The sequence below is a fragment of the Salmo salar genome, chromosome ssa12 (assembly GCF_905237065.1).
Source record: "Salmo salar chromosome ssa12, Ssal_v3.1, whole genome shotgun sequence".
In the NCBI taxonomy this organism is placed as follows: Eukaryota; Metazoa; Chordata; class Actinopteri; order Salmoniformes; family Salmonidae; genus Salmo; species Salmo salar.
Genome location: NC_059453.1, coordinates 44799257 through 44820260, shown reverse-complemented (window position 1 = coordinate 44820260; position 21004 = coordinate 44799257). Strand labels below are relative to the sequence as shown.

At 41.7% G+C, this 21004-nt stretch overlaps 1 protein-coding gene across 1 annotated transcript in view; it reads right to left on the bottom strand.

Moving 5' to 3' along the window:
* LOC106565306 (cadherin-22-like) overlaps nucleotides 1-21004 on the bottom strand; it is a 138450-nt gene that overhangs the window by 78309 nt on the left and 39137 nt on the right. The window contains exons 3-4 of the mRNA XM_045691397.1: nucleotides 7322-7441; nucleotides 2294-2461 (exon numbers count right to left, since the gene is read on the bottom strand). Of these exons, the coding sequence (XP_045547353.1) occupies nucleotides 2294-2461; nucleotides 7322-7441 (288 nt within the window). The remainder of the gene's footprint in view (nucleotides 1-2293; nucleotides 2462-7321; nucleotides 7442-21004) is intronic.

Genomic DNA, 21004 nt, shown 5'->3' with positions numbered 1-21004 from the left:
TCTGTCGCACAATTCTGCTTCTAAACTTGTGCGACAGCAAGCCTTTTACTTTTGGACAAAAATTGCAAGAATATGGAGAGTTATGAAGTTATGAAAACTGGGTGTTTTGCAAATGCTGAACTTACAATATGGCTACTAATACTGGAAAAGCTAAATCAAAGTCCAAGTATAGAGATTTGACGATATTCTTGCAGAAAATGTTTATGTAAATGCGACCTTCACGATTTACCCAAATGTACCTGGGTGACTTCACACTAAATGTCATGTTGCTTGCTCATACTTCAAGTTATCAGTCTGAAACGTTGCACATACAATGCTGCCCTCTTGTGGACACCCTTGGAATTACAACCAGATGTGGGACATTTTACATTTTAGTCATTTAGCAGACGCTCTTATCCAGAACGACTTACATTTCATTTTATACATTTTTTTTTTGTTGTACTGGCCCCCCCGTGGGAATCGAACCCACAACCCTGGCGTTGCACACACCATGCTGGCGTTGCAAACACCATTCTCTACCAACTGAGCCACAGGGAAGACCAGGGACCTTTCTGTTGCATTTCAAAGATGGTGGAAGAATTTTTATGTTTTTTTAAACGGTTGTTTTTTTCTTTGTATTTTCTTCTACAAGATCTATTGTGTTATTTTCTCCTACATTCCTTTCACATTTCCACAAACTTTAAAGTGTTTCCTTTCAAATGGTGCCAAGAATATGCATATCCTTGCGTCAGGGCCTTTTTGTCATTGAATTGTAATCATAAAACCTTAAATCTTTGGAATTGAATTGGAATTCAATATTTGTACATTTCCCAGTTAATGTAATTAATGCACTTTGTAAAGGATTTGTTTTAAATCATTTCAAATTGTATTTCTATATGTTCAGTATAGCTAGGCTGTCTGAACAGTGACATAATCTGCCTGAAAACATGAGGGAATTGAATTAAAATTGGATTTGTGGAATTGTTGGTATAATATTGAATTGGGAGTATGCATAGACAATAAGCAGTGAGTAGCAGCAGTATAAAAACAAAGGTGGGTGGGGTCAATGTAAATAGTTTGGTGGCCATATTATTATTATTGTATTATTATTATTATTATTTGACCCTGCTGGTCATCTATGAACATTTGAACATCTTGGCCATGTTCTGTTAAAATCTCCACCCGGCACAGCCAGAAGAGGACTGGCCACCCCTCATAGCCTGGTTCCTCTCTAGGTTTCTTCCTAGGTTCTGGCCTTTCTAGGGAGTTTTTCCTAGCCACCGTGCTTCTACACCTGCATTGCTTGCTGTTTGGGGTTTTAGGCTGGGTTTCTGTACAGGACTTTGAGCTATCAGCTGATGTGAGAAGGGCTTTATAAATAAATTTGATTTGATTAACAGACCATGTGCTGGTATTGTGCATGTGGTTTACAATATAACTACACTTTTAGTTCCACTAAGACGTCAAGTATACACTAGAAAAGGTTCTTAACGTTTCTGAATCATGTACTAGTGTCATTGGTAGGATTTTGTTTCACCAGGAAATACATGTTGAAGACATCCTCATCCTTTTACTGAGGACCAATGTGAAATGTACAATACATATTTATATGTCCATTGTGAAATGGAATTTGTCTATTTTTTGCTGTTGTATAGTACTGCTTTGGTTCAAGTTTGTTCACTTGAGTTTCATTTATATAAGACACTGAGAAGTAAAAAAGTAAAGTTTCAGAATTCTAAATTGCAGGAAAATGTTGCAGCCTTTTTATTTTCACAAGGCCCTGTTTAAATTCTTTAGACAGACATCCTTCCTTCGTTGTTTCCATAAGCTTAGCAGATATCTATAAGTGATTGGATAAGCTTAAGCAAGGTCAGCAACCTATTAATTTCACCAGTTCAGATCTGTTAGTACTTCAAGAAAGGTATGAAGGAAGGATGCATTTCTGAAGTATTCAAACAGGACCCTGTATATTGAGAACCGGGATCCATTACGGCCTTTGACCTTTCTCCAGCTAATACATTACGAATGTCAACAGCCTAAATCCATACCACTGGAATAAAAAAAAATGTTAATCAGCTCCATTGATTCTGTGTCTTATCATATGCAGACATATGGAAACTCCCAAAACCACTTTCATCAGTTAATTGCCTAGCACTTCTAAGCCAAGTGTTAGACCTGTGGATAAATATAAGTGAAATTATTTTCTCCAAGCGCTTCTGGACACTCCATGTAGACTGATACTTATATTACTGATGGGTGTAAGTGCACTGCAAGCATATATCTCGTCCCGCCTCTTAATAAGAGAGTGACTCACTCTGCGGAAAGCGTGGTGGGTTGTCATTAACATCTGTGATAACTATAGTCACTGTGGTGGAGCCGGAGAGACCGCCCATTTGGCCTGCCATATCGGTTGCCTTGACGACCAGCTCGTAGCGATCCTGCTTCTCCCGGTCCAGATCTGCCACGGCCGTCCGAATCAGTCCTGATATGAGAGAAAGAGAGAGGGGGAGAAATATGGAGGGAGAGAGAGACGCCGAAAGGGAAAGGTCACGTTAGCGCTTAGCTCTCATATGTGATAGCCTGCTAAATCTTCTCTAGTCGCGAATATCAACTTCAGTTAAGCACTCTATTAGAGGCACAAGTGCGGCACATTCCATTTCACCCTCTCAGCTCGTCTTGATAGAGTAGATTGTGTCACATCTGTGCCTCCATGCTTATATCATTACGGCTGAGCTGTATTAAAATGAATAATATATAGGGGCCAGAATGAAGGCACACACCACTGAAGAATGTTCGGCGAAAAAGCCAGTGCTCGTCTTTCACTGGCAGTCGAGGAGGAGTGTATTTAAGATAGAAAACCAAAACAATCTTATGACTTCTCTTCATGTGATTTGAGTGAGCATTTTGTGAAGTTCTGAAACTTTAACAATGCCATAAATGTACACTACCGTTCAAAAGTTTGGGGTCACTTTAGAAATGTCCTTGTTTTTGAAAGAAAAGCACGTTTTTTGTCCATTAAAATAACATCAAATTGTTCAGAAATACAGTGTAGACATTGTTAATGTTGTAAATGACTATTGTAGCTGGAAACAGCAAATATTTTATGGAATATCTACATAGGCATAGAGAGGCCCATTATCAGCAGCTATCACTCCTGTGTTCCAATGACACGTTGTGTTATCTAATCCAAGTTTATCATTTTAAAGGCTAATTGATCATTAGAAAACCCTTTTGCAATTATGTTAGCACAGCTGAAAACTGTTGTCCTGATTAAAGAAGCAATAAAACTGGCCTTTAGACTAGTTGAGTATCTGGAGCATCAGCATTTGTGGGTTCGATTACAGACTCAAAATGTTCAGAAACAAAGAACTTTCTTCTGAAACTCGATAAGTCTATTCTTGTTCTGAAAAAGGAAGGCTATTCCATGCAAGAAATTGCCAATAAACTGAAAATCTCGTACAACGCTGGGTACTACTCCCTTTACAGAACAGCGCAAACTGGTTCTAACCAGAATAAAAAGAGGAGTGGGAGGCCCCGTTGCACAACTGAGCAAGAGGGACAAGTACATTAGAATGTCTAGTTTGAGAAACAGACGCCTCACAAGTCCTCAACTGGCAGCTTCATTAAATAGTACCCGCAAAACACCAGTCTCAATGTCAACAGCGATGAGGTGACTCTGGGAGTTGCACAGAAAAAGCCATATCTCAGACTGGCCAATGAAAAGAAAAGATGAAGATGGGCAAACGAACACAGACACTGGACAGAGGATCTCTGCCTAGAAGGCCAGCATCCCGGAGTCGCCTCTTCACTGTTGATGTACTGCTTTTCTTTAAAAAACTGACATTTCTACGTGACCCCAAACTTTTGAAAGATAGTATATTTACCACCTTACCCCAAACATGACCTTTCTAGGTATGTTTCTCCAAGAACCTGGCAAAAAAATTGCGTGGCAATATACTACGGGCAGTATAAACCCGGAACTCAATTGGAATTGTTAACATCCTCAGAGTATTTCAAAACTGAAAAATGAAATTCTAAATCAGGGAAGGTTGTGAATTTCTCCTCCTTTCAGTGCGATTTCCATCTGTATATATTTTCATACCGATCCCAGACTCACTGAACGAGATGATAATGTAAAGAGTCAACTCTCTGGTCAAATAGTGGGAGCTGTGTGCTGCTGACTAATGCAATTATATTCCCTGGTGGGATATCTGCATCAAATTCCATTGTTGCATTGCCCGAGTTGATGGCATCTCTCCCAGTGCCTTGCATTGTGCTTGTCTGCTAGACACACAACTTAGAGATTCCACTCACATTCAACATCAAGTAGCTGCAGGCAATGTTTGTATGTCAGCATACAGTACATAGTCAAATTCAGTTGCGGGATATAGAGGCACATAATACTGCTTTCAAGAACCAAGGGCATGGGAGACAGAAATTCAGCTTTTTGCATCAGCTCTTTCTTAATAAGATCTCATTCAACTCAATCAAATGTTTCTTGACTGCTAATGTTTGTAACATGCTTGAAATTTCATTCCTAAAAAATATTGCACATCAGTTGTCAATGACTGAGCCCTGTGTGTTTGACTGTTAGTCGCTCTGTCTGCAAAATTACCAAAATGTAAATGTATTTTTATGACAGGGTAGTGAGAGCAGAGCTCCAAGAAGTTGTTATGTCTCTAGAAATGTATGGAATATAATTAAGTAGAATCCTTAGGCTTTCATCCTGAGAAGTAACTCAAACTTGAACTTCAATACCAAATACCATAATGAAGTTAAAATGCATTCAAATGACATACCATTCCTTAAAAAAATCCCTCAGATGTAGGTCATTGTTCATGGATCCAGAAAGATGATTAAGGATTAACACTTTTGAGTGACCGCGACAAAATTTATGAGGTGAAATTCTCAGCTGTTCTGTTCTCTGACCTCTTTTACCTGCACCTACACTACATGACCAAAAGTATGTGGACACCTGCTCATCGAACATCTCATTCCAAAGTCATGGACTCCCCCATTTGCTGCTATAACAGCCTCCACTCTTCTGGGCAGTCTTTCCACTAGATGTTGGAATATTACTGCGGGAACTTGCTTCCATGCAGTCACAATTAGTAAGGTTGTGCACTGAGGTTGGGCGAATAGGCCTGGCTTGCAGTCGGCGTTCCAATTCATCCCAAAGGTGTTTGATAGGGTTGAGGTCAGGGCTCTGTCCAGGCCATTCAAGTTCTTCCACACCAATCTTGACAAACCATTTCTGTATGGACCTCGCTTTGTGCACAGTGGCATTGTCATGCGGAAACAGGAAAGGGCCTTCCCCAAACTGTTGCCACAAAGTTGGAAGCCCAGAATCATATAGAATGTCACTGTATGCTGTAGCGTTAATATTTCCCTCCACCGGAACTAAAGGGCCTAGCCCGAACCATGAAAAACAGCCCCAGATCATTATTCCTCCTCCACCAAATAGTTGGCACTATGCATTCTGGCAGGCAGTATTCTCCTGGCATCTGCCAAAACCAGATTCGTCCTTAGGACTGCCAGATGGTGAAGCGTTCATCACTCCAGATAACTAATTTCCACTGCTCCAGAGTCCAATGGCTGCGAGCTTTACACCACTCCAGCCGACTCTTGGCATTGCGCACGTTGATCTTAGGCTTGTGTTGGGCTGCTCGGCCATGGAAACCATGGACATTTCATGAAGCTTCCGAAGAACAGCTATTGTGCTGACGTTGCTTCCAGAGGCAGTTTGGAACTCGGTAGTGAGTGTTGCAACCGAGGAAAGACGATATTTAGGCACTTTGCATTTCAGCACTCGGCTGTCCTGTTCAGTGAGCTTGTGTGGCCTACCACTTCGCGACTGAGCTGTTATCGCTCCTAGATGTTTCCACTTCACAATAACAGCACTTACAGTTGACCGGGGCAGCTCTAACAGGGCATATATTTTAACTGACTTGTTGGAAAGGTGGCATCCTATGACGGTGCCACGTTGAAAGTCACTGAGCTCTTCAGTAAGGCCATTCTACTGTCAATGTTTGTCTATGGAGATTGCATGGCGGTGCGCTTGATTTTATACAACTATCAGCAACAGGTGTGGCTGAAATAGCCGAATCCACTAATTTCAAGGGGTGTCCACTTACTTACAAATACACAGTGTATTTTAACTGATTGTGCATAAAAATGATGGATGGGGGGGAGATGATCTATGAGTCTCCAGGCCAACGCCGCTGAGGCAGGGCCATTCATCATCTAGGCACAACCGAATCAAAGTGGCGAGACCAAAAAAGGAATCATTAAAAGTTTAGTGGAAGGGTACATTTGCAGACCACACAAACCTTGGAAAATGCCTGAGAGACTACAGTTCATGCCCATGTACCTCAGACAAAGAGGGAATTCACCCAAATGTGCTGGCTGGGAGATACAAACAGAGTTATCTCAACAGACTGTAATATAACACTTCAGAGATGTAATGATAACTATTTCATTTCAATACGTATTCTTAGATTTTGAGAAATATAAGTACACGATATGAGGTATGAGACAAGAAATACATAAACTCACTGTTTGCTGATACATTATTATTTCCTTGGATAAAGTATCCAGGACCTCTATACCAGGTGGTGTCAGAGGAAGGCCCTAAAAATTGTCAAAGACTCCAGCCACCCAAGTCATAGACTGTTCTCTCTGCTACCGCACAACAAGCGGTACCGGAGCGCCAAGTCTGGGACCAAAAGGCTCCTTAACAGCTTCTACCCCCAAGCCATAAGACTGCCGAATAGTTACTGTAATCAAATGGCAACCCGGACTATTTGCATTGACCCCCTTATTTAATTATTATTTATTCTCTCTTGCACAGGCTGGATGTACACTCACTGGACTCTAACCTCACACATACTACACTGACACTCCAACACACACACACACACACACACACACACACACACACACACACACACACACACACACACACACACACACACACACACACACACACCACACACAAATTCACATTCCTTCACACTCTTCACATACGCTGCTGCTACTCTTTGTTTATTATCTATGCATAGTCACTTTACCCCTACCAGAATGTATATATTACCTCAATTACCTCGACTAACCCATGTACATGGACTCGGTACCGGTACCCCTTATATATAGCCTTGTTATTGTTATTTATTGTGTTAATATTTTTCCTTTAGTTTATTGAGCACATTTTTCTTACTTACTTTTAAAAAATCTGCGTTGTTGGTTAAAGGCTCGTAAGTAAGCATTTCACGGTAAGGTCTACACCTGTTGTCACAAATACAATTTCATTTGTAATACTACAAGTCTGTGAGTCTGCCCTTACCCGTCTGTCTGTCCACTGTGAAGAACCTCTCTCCGTCCAGCACGCTGTACACAACCCTGGCACTGCTCCCGTATGTAGGATCATCTGCATCCGACGCAGTGACCTTCATCACCGATGTTCCTGCAGGAGAATTACATGTCAGAACAGCACAATAACACAAGGCTTCAGGACATCCAGGTGAGCCCTCCACTCATACAAACAGATAGTGAATCAGTGAGGAAGAGGAACCATGAGACAGAGAGAGAGGGGAGGCTGGAAAGGCTGCGGAGCCATTTCAGTGCCCTACAATATGTTTGTTCCTCAAAATAATATATGTGTTATTTCAGGACACCTCCCCATCGTGACCAAGTGTTCTCGCCTTCATAGGACAACAAGCTGTGTTTTTCGAGATGAAAGAGAACATTAAGACATTTAACAACTCTATCTTCAAAGACTGATGAAAGAACGTGATAAATCGAACAAACATTTAACAGTGATTACAACCACATATGAACATGAATAGTTTCCATGATGACTTTAAAATTGTGATTTATTGGGGAACACAGTTGTTTCATTGAAGCATAATTCTCGCTCTGTTCCAAGTCAAGTGTGTGTGTAGCCACAGGCCTCTGGCACTACAATGCAAAGGCCATATTTACATTTAGTCACACATTTTAGCCAAAGCAAAGCCTTGAGCCCATAAAGCTTAATGGGCCTGAGTCCTGTGGGGAAAGGAAGCTAAACTTGCCTTTTAGCTTGTTAGCCATTTCTCTGTGGAGAAACACCTTGAATGGGGTGACTGGGTTTGTAGCAGCAATGGCCCCTCAAGGAAAGAGAGTCGGCCTCCATCCCAGGCCAAGATATAGGTAATTAATGACAGCTGGTGTTGTCCACAAAAGGTCACAGCTGTAGCGTTTCCCAGAGCCCTGTCATGCTACTTACTGTCCAGCCGCATAATGGCCGTATGATAATGATGCTAATTAGCAGGATGTGTCAGCGCTCTGTTTGTTTCCTGTCATGGTGGTGTAAGGAAAAGGACAGTGGATTATCATTAAAAGCCACCCAGCCATTACCACAGGCGCCTTAGATCAGTATCTGTAGCCGCCTTTTTGGTTTCTCCCTAATTTTCTTTCGCTAGCAGGGCCGCAACGTTTCTCCAAGGTGGCTTGCGCCAGCTATTAGCAAAGCTAGCTAAAGTAAATGTTCTCTGCAATGGTACGGAACTAAAGCCTGGGAATTCTGTGATGTGCTTGAACTTTAAGCTAGCGTCCTATTATTGCACTCCTAAATCCTTGTGATCAGTGTAGCTCTTTAAGTTGAACCTAATTCCCGCTTAGAGTTCATATTTCAACTCCCTTCGGATTATTCAATGGCTGGATCTATTGATGCTGTTCGAATGAGGTCTTTAAGCGTGTACTGTGTTGTATGCTACCATCATTATCACTGCTACGAACCGTCTTGATCTCCTTACAGCGAAACATAATGTAAGCTCGGGAGATCAGGATGGTTGGTACGGGGCTAAAAGTAGATACCCTGCCTATCCTCAAATATCAGGTTTTCTGTCATTGTCTGGCTGATATAAATTTGAAACTGTCCTTATCGCCTTAGAAACAGAAGGCATTATAGCAGATATCTTTTTTGCATTGCTGGAAATAGGGGGGTTGTCCATTTTTGCATACCTGGTTATGCGCTGGTAAAGCAGAGCAGCCATTCCCTTTCATGGGATTACTTTCTTATCTTAATTTTCCCCAGGTAATAATCAGCGTGACGCTCAGCTGTTTCGGGGCTGCCTGGGTGCGAGGCGGCTGGAAGAACTATATAAATGCAAATGCTACGTTATTGTGTATATATTAAAAAAGGTGAAGTAGGAGTAAGTCTGCAGCAGCTAGAGTCGTTACTAATGCCTTGGCTGGCCTCAGCTCTCACAAGCAGAAGCAGCTAAGGCATTAGTTATCGGCTGTGGTGTTTGTCTGTCTTAAGCAGATTCCACTTTGTGACAGCCTCAAGGGAATTTCAATAAAAGTTATTGACTAACCCAATAGCAAACAACAAAATGTTACAGTAATGAGAAAAGTATTTTAATGAAGAAAGCGCCCTTTATTCATTATCTAAAGATTCGTTTTGCTCGCTCTCTAAATAGAAGCGGATGAGTAAATTGCTTTGAGATGAGACGGAATGTAGTGGAGTAATTCTATATATTTTTTTAACAGTGTAATGGAAGATATACCATAAGTGCACATATTTTTTTTTAACAAGCATGTTTACCTGTTTGCATGTGGATCTTTCTTGCATTCAGCCACGCTTCACATTAAATGTTTTCAATCTCTGGAAACTGTAGGTTTGGAAAGACCTGCTATTAGCGTGTCCTGGCCATTAATGTTGCATATACTATGGAACCTCACATCACTGCTCCACCAGAATGAAAGGCATTCTGAAAGCTATGTCTGCATACCAAATTGCACCCTATTCCCTAGATCGTGCACTCCTTTTGACCAGGCCCAATAGGGCTCTGGTCAAAAGTAGTCCAAATAGTGCACTATGTAGGGAATAGGGTGCCATTTGGGATGCAAAGCTATGTAATATCCATGTACCAGTATCGCACATACATCACTATTCATGCACAGCAATGGCATTGATGTTACATCAGCTAGCAGATATGGAGTGCATATCCCTGCCAATTTCATACTGAAGACACACAACTCGGAGGTAGATGCAGTTTAGTCTTTGAATGGGAAAGAGACAATGTTTCTCTGAGGAAATGTATCAGGAAACAGTTCCTGCCACTTTGCGAAGATCTAAGAATTGTGTTGTCACAATGGCAATATGAACATAATTTCTTTGAAACGTATCGTTCTGACCATGGTTGAATCAATCAAATCAATTGTATCTTATAAAGCCATTTATACATCAGCAGTTGTCACAAAGTACTGTATCTGGCCTCATCTCCATTGCTTCTTAGTTGTCTAATGTGGACATGAACGGAGGAGTCTGGCATACCATTACCCATCACCAATCTAACTACTTTACACCCTTCTCAGTTTAAACAGTTGAGGAAAATCAGTAGTGACTGGCTGTGTCATAAAATATACATTAAAGGGTGCTTAATTTCTGTCGTACAAACACCCCCGCCTAAATGTCACCTCTCAGCGTTCAAGATGTCTGTCTCTCAGTGGAAAAAGCGTGGAGTGGTGAACTGGATATTTCACAGATGCTCTGCAATGGCGTCCAATAAGCACACTGGACAACAATGCAAAATGTGGCGCTTTCGGTTGCTTATAACCTAGTAATAGCATATTAGTTACTAAGTAATACAGTGTTCATAACAAAAATAAGGTCATAACCCGTGTCAGGGTTTTAAAACGTCTAATAGTTCAGTGTGTGGAGTGGAGTGTGTCTGAGTAATTGTACCCTTAGTGATATACTGTACTGGGGATGAAAATACATAGGCTGTTGAGGAAGATACGTGCGAAAATGAAAGATCTAATAAGAGGGTTTTGGTGTGATATATTTATTTTTCACACCTACTGGCAAGATTTATGCATAGGTCGGTTTTAATGGCACAAACACAGTCTGTTCAAACGGCTTCCCACAGCATTCTGCACTCATGGGGAGATGGTTCAATTACCGTGTGGGGAACTGGAGGAGAATGCCATGTGTGAGACACTAGACTGACAGCTATTTAAGGGGCAGCCTCGTAAAAGAGATTTGTGCCCATCTCCGGCACGGCGGTGATGGCTGCACGGTGGCTAACGCGGCACCCTCCCCTAGTTCGGCCCACCCTAATCTGCAGGACCAAGTGCTCCCCTCCCGTATTATGGATAATTTAGTAAAGCCATAAAAGCCTAGGTGTTTTCACATGAAAAGTTATTTCTCCACTACTTTCAGTTGTGATTCATTCCTCAGCAATCTGCATAAAAGGTGAGGAAGAAAAAAAAATTGGAGGGAAAAAAATTACTGTCATAAAAGTCAATGGCCTGCTTACTGAGGTCCCTATGAGGATTTAGTGATAATATTTCCCATCTGCCGTGACAGAAAAATAAATCTAGCCTTTATTAGCCCGTACCTTGGTTCTTTTATTAGATTGTGTCATTATTTGTTTAGTAGACAGTATTGTGGAGCCGTGACCTTCGGTTGGCTCCTGTGAACCACATCTACTGTTCAGTCTGAAAGTAATCGATTTAATGCTTACAGTGCAGAGTAGGCACTAGCGCGGCCAGGGGACCTAGGAACATAGCGAAAATGATGCTGAATAATGCAATAGGCAATACGAACATAATCTCTTTGAAACAATAAACTGTACTGGAATTACAAACCTGTGTGTGTAATGAAATGTATCAGTTGAATATTCTTTACTGCACATCCAAAAGACTGCCACTACTAACATGTCTGGGTCATTTTACTCAAGGAATGAAAAATATCCCTTGAAAGCATCTCTGCCTGCTCTACATTTGTCCATCCAGCTCTCCCACGTGACACATCAGATTTCTCCACTCCCATGTCTATTCATGCTCAGCCAATCTCCCGACACGTCAAAACCAATGAGTTACAACGCAGGGGTTGAGTCTATAACACTGAATGTTCCTCAGCTCACAAATATACCTGGATGTGGGCCATATTGATCGAGGCACGTGGCCACCGTATCCCATTCCTCTTCTCTGTGATCTCTCTCATTTCACATCTCTCCTGCACTTAGCCCAGATAGGCTGGCGCTGTCATGACTGTGACCTCCACAAGCTACAGCTCTCCACAGCCTTCCACAGCATCCAAAGGTTATATGACCATATGAGTGATGATTACTTTAGTCTCTACTAGACCTGTGGTGGGATTCCACTAAGAGGCTGCTCTCTTGTGTGCTGATCTGTGCTCTACGCAAAGCCATGTGCTGTGCCCTGTCAATCAACACAAGCAGCATCAGGTAGGGGTTAGATGGCTGTGACACAAATCTAATTTCCTGGCTTGTCTTTACTGTCCAGCATCCCCTTAGAAGAGAACCACATTAGTCACAGGATTAACACAGCGGAAAACCACGCAACGTTCACCCAGCGACTCTCCAGTCAGAGAGACGGCTCTGCTTCTGACTGTGTTGATCTTTGGGGTCACTGTGAGGATGTCTCATGTGCAAATACGACTTAAAAGCATACACACGTCTACAATTTGAGAAATGCTTTCTTGCTGTTTCTACCAGACCTGGGTTCAAACACTACTTTAAATGATTTTTAAAAACTTTATCTGTGCTTGATTGAGCCTCCCTGGCTAAATGGACCAATAGAATAGTCCTACAACTGCAAATCCCACCCATTTGGCACTTCAGGTAGGGTAGAGCAAACACTCAAATAATTCATAAGATTTCAATAGTATTTGAAGCCAGGTCTTTTCTAATTAAGGGCCCTTGCAGAGTATAGGGCCCTACAAAAAGTATGCCCTTATCAGGTAAAAGTGAGGTTGTTACCAGGCAGATGTGAAGATTCACCTTTTCTGTTAGGTCAAGGAGCATGACCTTTTGAGGATAATGGTTCAGAGATTATTGGAAGATGCATGTTAAAGGTTGTGTGGATGAACACTAATGACCATTGTCCAATGAGGTTTGTCTTTGGTCCTATTGATCCACATGGATATTTTAGACACAAACTACAAATTTGCCTCAAGTCCAGAAAAATTAAGCACCATTGTGTTCATGAAGAGCAAAGTATGAGAATTACAATTATCCCTAGTGCTGTGGATCCTTGAGAAAATTTACAGAACAAGTTTGACAACGTTTTCATGTAGTATTTTTTTTTTAACTCTAGGCACTCAATGCAAAATCTAAATATTTAAACCACTACTACGGACGGCATAGTCCGAAAGAGCGGGGAGATGGATGACATTCAAAGATGACATTCAAATGTGACTTGTTTCAGGAAACTAGGCGTATGTCGCGCGTCACTAATTCACAGAGGAGCCATTTGAACGTAAACTTTTTTATTTTTATCGTAATGAATTTTTGGGCAGAAATAGCTTCTGGAACATTTGAACTTTCATGTGCCTTTATATCAAACTTGTATGCTATAATTAAATACAAATACAGTTGTTAAATTACGAGCTTATTTGGTTTAGCCACTGAAAAAGACAGGATTGGCTGAGATAATGGGTGAGCTGGACATGCCGAGAGATGAGTTCGGATTGGTCTGCCATGTTGCACGCTTCTGTCTATAACATGAACTGGTCAGTATGCCTAGGTAATCCTTTCTAACCCAGCTTTTTTTTAAGTAATCACATAGTAGAACTGCAAAAATGTTGCTCTCCACTTTCTGAAGGACCGAGTTTTGAAATCAGTGGAATGCCCGGTGGAATTACTGTAGAGTATGATAGCTAAGGAGAAAATTCTGGTGTTTGATTGCAAATATGTAGAGGGAGTCGAAAAGAGAACAAGCAGAAGGCTGGTGTGTAAAACATCTGTCTCCAGATTACATCTTCAAACTAAGTGCAACCATGGCATCCGTGACAGAGAGGGAGAAGTGTCCATCCATGTATACAGGTAAGATAGCTACATTTTCAGATATTACATGTTTCTAATTTAGTCAGAAGGTTGTTTTCATTTCAAGTTAAAGCCTACTGTTAGCTAGCAAGCTGATGTTATCCGGCTGGCTCGCTAGCCAACGTTACATGTATGATCTGTCTAGTAATATTTGCATTGCTAGGTATAGCCTAATGTTAGCTAGCTAGCTAACATTGAACCTGGTTGGTTAGTTACAGTTGAAGTCGGAAGTTTACATACACCTTAGCCAAATACATTTAAACTCAGTTTTTAACAATTCCTGACATTTAATCCTAGTAACAATTCCTTTTCTTAGGTCAGTTAGGATCACCACTTTATTTTAAGAACGTGAAATGTCAGAATAATAGTAGAGAGAGAATGATTTATTTCATCACAGTCCCAGTGGGTCAGAAGTTTAAATACACTCAATTAGTATTTGGTAGCATTGCCTTTAAATTGTTTAACTTGGGTCAAACATTTTGGGTAGCCTTCCACAAGCTTCCCACAATAAGTTGGGTGAATTTTGGCCCATTCCTCCTGACAGAGCTGGTGTAACTGAGTCAGGTTTTTAGGCCTCTTTGCTTCCGACTTCAACTGTACCTGCAGATTCATGCAGGGTGGTAACGTTATGAGTTAGGATTATGGTTCATTGTTTAGCTAGCTTGCTACATGTTTAAACAAAAGACTCCACTATGCAAGTAACCATTTCAACGTTCATGATGTCACAGCGACAACTGTCGATAAAAGTAGCTGGTAAATTCGCACTGGCTATTTACTCCGATTTCAGAGCGCACTCGGCAGAGCGAAGAATAACTGACAAATTTACGAATGCTCAACACCCGTTGAATATGGCCAGTGTCAGTAACGTTGGCAAAAAAAGCGTAATTAAATTGTTGCCAGCAGCACAGTTACAGTCACCAATGCTCTGGATAACATAAAAACAGCCTAACCAGCTCTGCTAGGGCGAGTAAAATGGTCAGAGTGAGCTGTTCTCACAGAAGTAGCTAACAAGCTAGCCAATGTTAGCCAGTTAGCCTGGGTGCTTGACTGCTGTTAGGTCAGAACCCTACTCCTCGGCCAGTGCATCCAGTGAGATTGTGTGCTCTGAATGCTCCGAGAGCAAAACGCTCTGAATTTACAAACGGACAATCTGACAACACACTGAGTTTACGAAAGCCCAGAGCGCACTCTGGCCCTCCAGATTGAATTTACGAACACACCGTAGTATAAACCAGCCTTTAGTGTTGAAATCTTTGGTTATTTGGTACATGGCCTCACATGTGAATCCTTAAAGAGATGGGTGGGGCTAAGTCTTAAGAGGGTATGAACGATGCTGAATGGATGTTGACAAAGAAGAGGTCTCCAGTAGGTTTACCAAAATATTCAAGGACATTTTCTCAAAAGTGAGGTTTCAAGTTTATCAGCTTTCAAAGCAGAATTACATTCCCATTGTTCCTCAACTGTAGTGTATGATATACCACTTTCTAGCTCGGAGACTCTAATTTTACCCAATGTAAAAAAAATAAAAATACATTTCAAATTTTGCTGTAAAAGGCTGAATCGAGCTGGTCACAAATATGAATGGCTTAGCGCAAACAAAAGCCAAAGTTTGATCCCATTTAAGCCCCTCTCAATAAGTTATTTTCAAATTGTCAGCACAGAAAGACTTACTGTGTCCCAAACACAGTAAGTCGTTGTGTGGTGTGCTGCAATGCCATAGGCAACGCAAAGTACTATTATTGTTTTTCAAGTGTAGTTTTTTCAGAACTGTATTCACACTCGTTGTGTGCTACTGTATACTGTCAGGCTTCCACAGAAAACCCAATCTTGCTCTATAAATATCAACAAACAGAGATACACAATGCCCTGCATGCATCAGTACAGTATGTGCGCATCATATATAAAATATTATATTTTTCAGCAAAGTGGGTTTTCCCATCTTGAGTGCACCACTTGAAAAGACAAACCATTCCCTTCTCAGTTGCATAAGCAAGGGCTAGGAGCCACGCTGTGAGCGCTTAACCACCTCCTCATTATAAAGCTGGCACACCTACGGTAGTTTGTTTACCCATTACCAACTTCTGAGTGGACTGTGTGAATGAAATGTCCTCTTTCAGAAAGGGTCCATCTCGACATATAAACACAGTTTTTGTCCGAGTAAAATTAGAGATATGTGAAAAGCAGCTAGTGCTTTTGGACTTTAAATGGACGGCTGCCCATGGCTCGCAAATGGACAGAGGTAGGTAACATTAGCTTTTAACATGGCCAAATCATTTACATTAATGCCAGGGCCATTTTATTTGGAAAATAAAAAAGGAAAAACAATAAAGAGAGATGATGACCTGGTGGTTTTTAAGTGAACAGCCATTAATCAAAAAGGCATAGATAGTCCTCCACACGATGAAGCCATCTATCTCATGTTACCGTTAGCACTGGCTCCTCACGTTAGCATTGAACCAACCGGCTGACCCCCCTGCGACCCACAATTTGCTGTGCTAGCTGCTGCTTTTACCCAATATATTTGAACAGATACATGGGAGCATAATAGGGCAGCTACACTATACAGTAGGACTCTACAGAGACCATGAATGTACCGTAGGTGGGCAGAAAGACTAGCACTCACAAAAACATGCTAATGCTAATTCTACCACTAATGTTCTGACAATAGAGCCCCTAAGTGGAGCTGTCATAATACCCATAAAACCTAGTGGTCAAACAGGGAATGGTTCCAATAATTTCTTCAACAATACATTTTTCCTATAGGGGATTTTATAAACACTTTAAAAAAGGGCTATGTTTGTGTAGGCTTACCCTGGTGTGACGTTTTGATAACTGTGTAAATCTCTCTCGGACAAGGTGACTTTTATGAATATATTATATATACACTGCTCAAAAAAAAAAGGGAACACTTAAACAACACAATGTAACTCCAAGTCAATCACACTTCTGTGAAATCAAACTGTCCACTTAGGAAGCAACACTGATTGACAATACATTTCACATGCTGTTGTGTAAATGGAATAGACAACAGGTGGAAATGATATGCAATTAGCAAGACACCCCCAATAAAGGAGTGGTTCTGCAGGTGGGGACCACAGACCACTTCTCAGTTCCTATGCTTCCTGGCTGATGTTTTGGTCACTTTTGAATTGTGGCGGTGCTTTCACTCTAGTGGTAGCATGAGACGGAGTCTACAACCCACACAAGTGGCTCAGGTAGTGCAGCTCATCCAGGATGGCACATCAATGCGAGCTGTGGCAAGAAGGTTTGCTGTGTCTGTCAGCGTAGTGTCCAGAGCATGGAGGCGCTACCAGGAGACAGGCCAGTACATCAGGAGACGTGGAGGAGGCTGTAGGAGGGCAACAACCCAGCAGCAGGACCGCTACCTCCGCCTTTGTGCAAGGAGGAGCAGGAGAAGCACTGCCAGAGCCCTGCAAATTGACCTCCAGAAGGCCACAAATGTGAATGTGTCTGCTCAAACGGTCAGAAACAGACTCCATGAGGGAGGTATGAGGGCCCGATGTCCACAGGTGGGGGTTGTGCTTACAGCCCAACACCGTGCAGGACGTTTGGCATTTACCAGAGAACACCAAGATTGGAAAATTTGCCACTGGCGCCCTTTGCTCTTCACAGATGAAAGCAGGTTCACAATTGAGCACGTGACAGATGTGACAGAGTCTGGAGACGCCGTGGAGAACGTTCTGCTGCCTGCAACATCCTCCAGCATGACCGGTTTGGCGGTGGGTCAGTCATGGTGTGGGGTGGCATTTCTTTGGGGGGCCGCACAGCCCTCCATGTGCTCGCCAGAGGTAGCCTGACTGCCATTAGGTACCGAGATGAGATCCTCAGACCCCTTGTGAGACCATATGCTGGTGCGGTTGGCCCTGGGTTCCTCCTAATGCAAGACAATGCTAGACCTCATGTGGCTGGAGTGTGTCAGCAGTTCCTGCAAGAGGAAGGCATTGATGCTATGGACTGGCCTGCCCGTTCCCCAGACCTGAATCCAATTGAGCACATCTGGGACATCATGTCTCGCTCCATCCACCAACGCCATGTTGCACCACAGACTGTCCAGGAGTTGGCGGATGCTTTAGTCCAGGTCTGGGAGGAGATCCCTCAGGAGACCATCCACCACCTCATCAGGAGCATGCCCAGGCGTTGTAGGGAGGTCATACTGGCACGTGGAGGCCACACACACACTACTGAGCCTCATTTTGACTTGTTTTAAGGACATTACATCGAAGTTGGATCAGCCTGTAGTGTGGTTTTCCACTTTAATTTTGAGTGTGACTCCAAATCTAGACCTCCATGGGTTGATAAATTGGATTTCCATTGATTATTTTTGTGTGATTTTGTTGTCAGCACATTCAACTATGTAAAGAAAAAAGTATTTAATAAGATTATTTCTTTCATTCAGATCTAGGATGTGTTGTTTAATTGTTCCCTTTATTTTTTTGAGCAGTATATATACCAGTCAAAAGTTTGGACACACCTACTCATTCAAGGGTTTATCTTTATTTTTACTATTTTCTACATTGTAGAATAATAGTGAAGACATCAAAACTATGAAAAAACATATATGTAAATAGCCTATCCAACTACCTCATCCCCAAACTGTTATTTATTTTATTTATTTTGCTCCTTTGCACCCTCATCTTCTGCACATCTATCACTCCAGTGTTTAATTGCTATATTGTAATTATTTCGCCACTATGGCCTATTTATTGCCTTACCTCACTTATCCTAGCTCATTTGCAAACACTGTATATAGACTTTTTCTATTGTATTATTGACTGTATGTTTGCTTATTCCATGTGTAACTCTGTGTTGCTGTTTGTGTCGCGCTGCTTTGCTTTATCTTGGCCAGGTCGCAGTCGTAAATGAGAACTTGTTCTCAACTAGCCTACCTGGTTAAATAAAGGTGAAAAAAAATGGAATCATGAAGTAACCAAAAAAGTCTTAAACAAGTGTTAAAATATATTTTAGATTTTAGATTCTTCAGGTTAGCCACCCTTTGCACACTCTTGGCATTGTCTCAACCAGCTTCACCTGGAATGCATTTCCAACAATCTTGAAGGAGTTCCCACATATGCCGAGCACTTGTTGGCTGCTTTTCCTTCACTCTGCAGTCCAACTCATCCCAAACCATTTCAATTGGGTTGAGTTCGGTGATTGTGAAGGCCAGGTCATCTGATGCATCACTCCATCACTCTCCTTCTTGGTCAATAGCCCTTACACAGGCTGGAGGTGTGTTGGGTCATTGTCCTGTTGAAAAAACAAATAAAGGTCCCACTAAGCGCAAACCAGATGGGATGGCATATCGCTGCAGAATGCTGTGGTACCCATGTTGGTTAAGTGTGCCTTGAATTCTACATAAATCACAGACAGTGTCACCAGCAAAGCACCCCCACACCATCACACCTCCTTCTCCATGCTTCACGGTGGGAACCACACATGCGGAGATCATCCGTTCACCTACTCTGTGTCTCACAAAGACAAGGCGGTTAGAACCAAAACTCTCTAATTTGGACTCATCAGACGAAAGGACAGATTTTCACCGGTCTAATGTCCATTGCTCGGGTATCTTGGCCCAAGCAAGTCTCTTCTTATTATTGGTGTCCTTTAGTAGTGGTTTCTTTGCAGCAATTCAACCATGAAGGCCTGATTCACACAGTCTCCTCTGAACAGTTGATGTTGACATGTGTCTGTTACTTGAACTCAGTGAAGCATTTATTTGGGCTGCAATTTCTGAGGCTGGTAACTCTAATGAACTTATCCTCTGCAACATAGGTAATTCTGGGTCTTCCTTTCCTGTAGCTGTCCTCATGAGAGCCAGTTTCATCATAGTGCTTGATGGGTTTTGCGACTGCACTTGAAGAAACTTTCAAAGTTCTTGAAATGTTCCTTATCTTCTTATGGCTTGGGGGCAGTATTTCGACCTCTGGATGAGAAGTGTGCCCAAAGTAAACTGCCTATTACACAGGCCCAGATGCTAGGAAATGTATATAATTGATAGATTTGGATAGAAAACACTCTCAAGTTTCCAACACTGTCAAAATAATGTCTGTGAGTATAACAGAACTCATATGGCAGGCGAAAACCTGAGGAAAATCCATCCAGGAAGTGGGATTTTTTGATGTGGGTGCTTTCAAATTGAAAGCCTATACAGTATCTAATGGGTTAGGACCCAGATTGCATTTCCTATGGCTTCCACTAGATGTCAACAGTCTTTAGACATTGTTTCAGGCTTTTTTTCTGAAAAATGAAGAAGAATGAGACCTTTCTGTCAGTGGACTGTAGAATCATGCAGTGCTGGTTTGCGCACGTCATTCGTTGTTTTTCCTTTCTATTGAATACGCTATTGTCCGGTTGAAATTGTATCGATTATTTAGACAATTGACAACCTGAGGATTAATTATAAACATAATTTGACATGTTTCGATTAACTTTACCGGTACTATTAGGATGTATTCGTCTGCATGTTTTGACTGCCTTTGAGCCAGTGGATTACTGAACACAACGCGCCAACAAAACAGTTTTTGGGATATAAAGGGGGACTTTTTCGAAGAAAAAAAACATATTTTATTGTGTAGCTGGGACTCTTGTGACTGCAACCAGATGAAGATCTTCAAAGGTAAGTGATTAATTATATCACTATTTCTGACTTTCGTGACTCCTCTACTTGGTTGGAAAATGTTTGTATGCTTTTGTAAGCGTGGCGCTGTCCTCAGATAATCGCATGGTATGCTTTCGCCGTAAAGCCTTTTTGAAATCTGAAATGGATTAACAAGAAGTTCATCTTTAAGCCGATGTATAACACTTGTATTTTTGTGAATGTTTATTATGACTATTTCTGTATTTTGAATTTGGCGCTCTGAAATTTCACTGGATGTTGTCGAGGTGGGTCGCTAGCGGAACGCCTGCGCCAGAGAGGTTATTGACTGACCTTCATGTCTTAAAGTAATGATGGACTTTCGCTTCTCCTTGCTTATTTGAGCTGTTCTTGCCATAATATAGACTTGGTCTTTTACCAAATACCAAATCTTCTGTATACCAACCCTACCTTGTCACAAAACAACTGATTGGCTAAAACACATTAAGAAGGAAATAAATTCCACAAATTAACTTTTAACAAGGCACATCTGTTAATTGAAATGCATTCCAGGTGACAACCTCATGGTTGTGAGAAT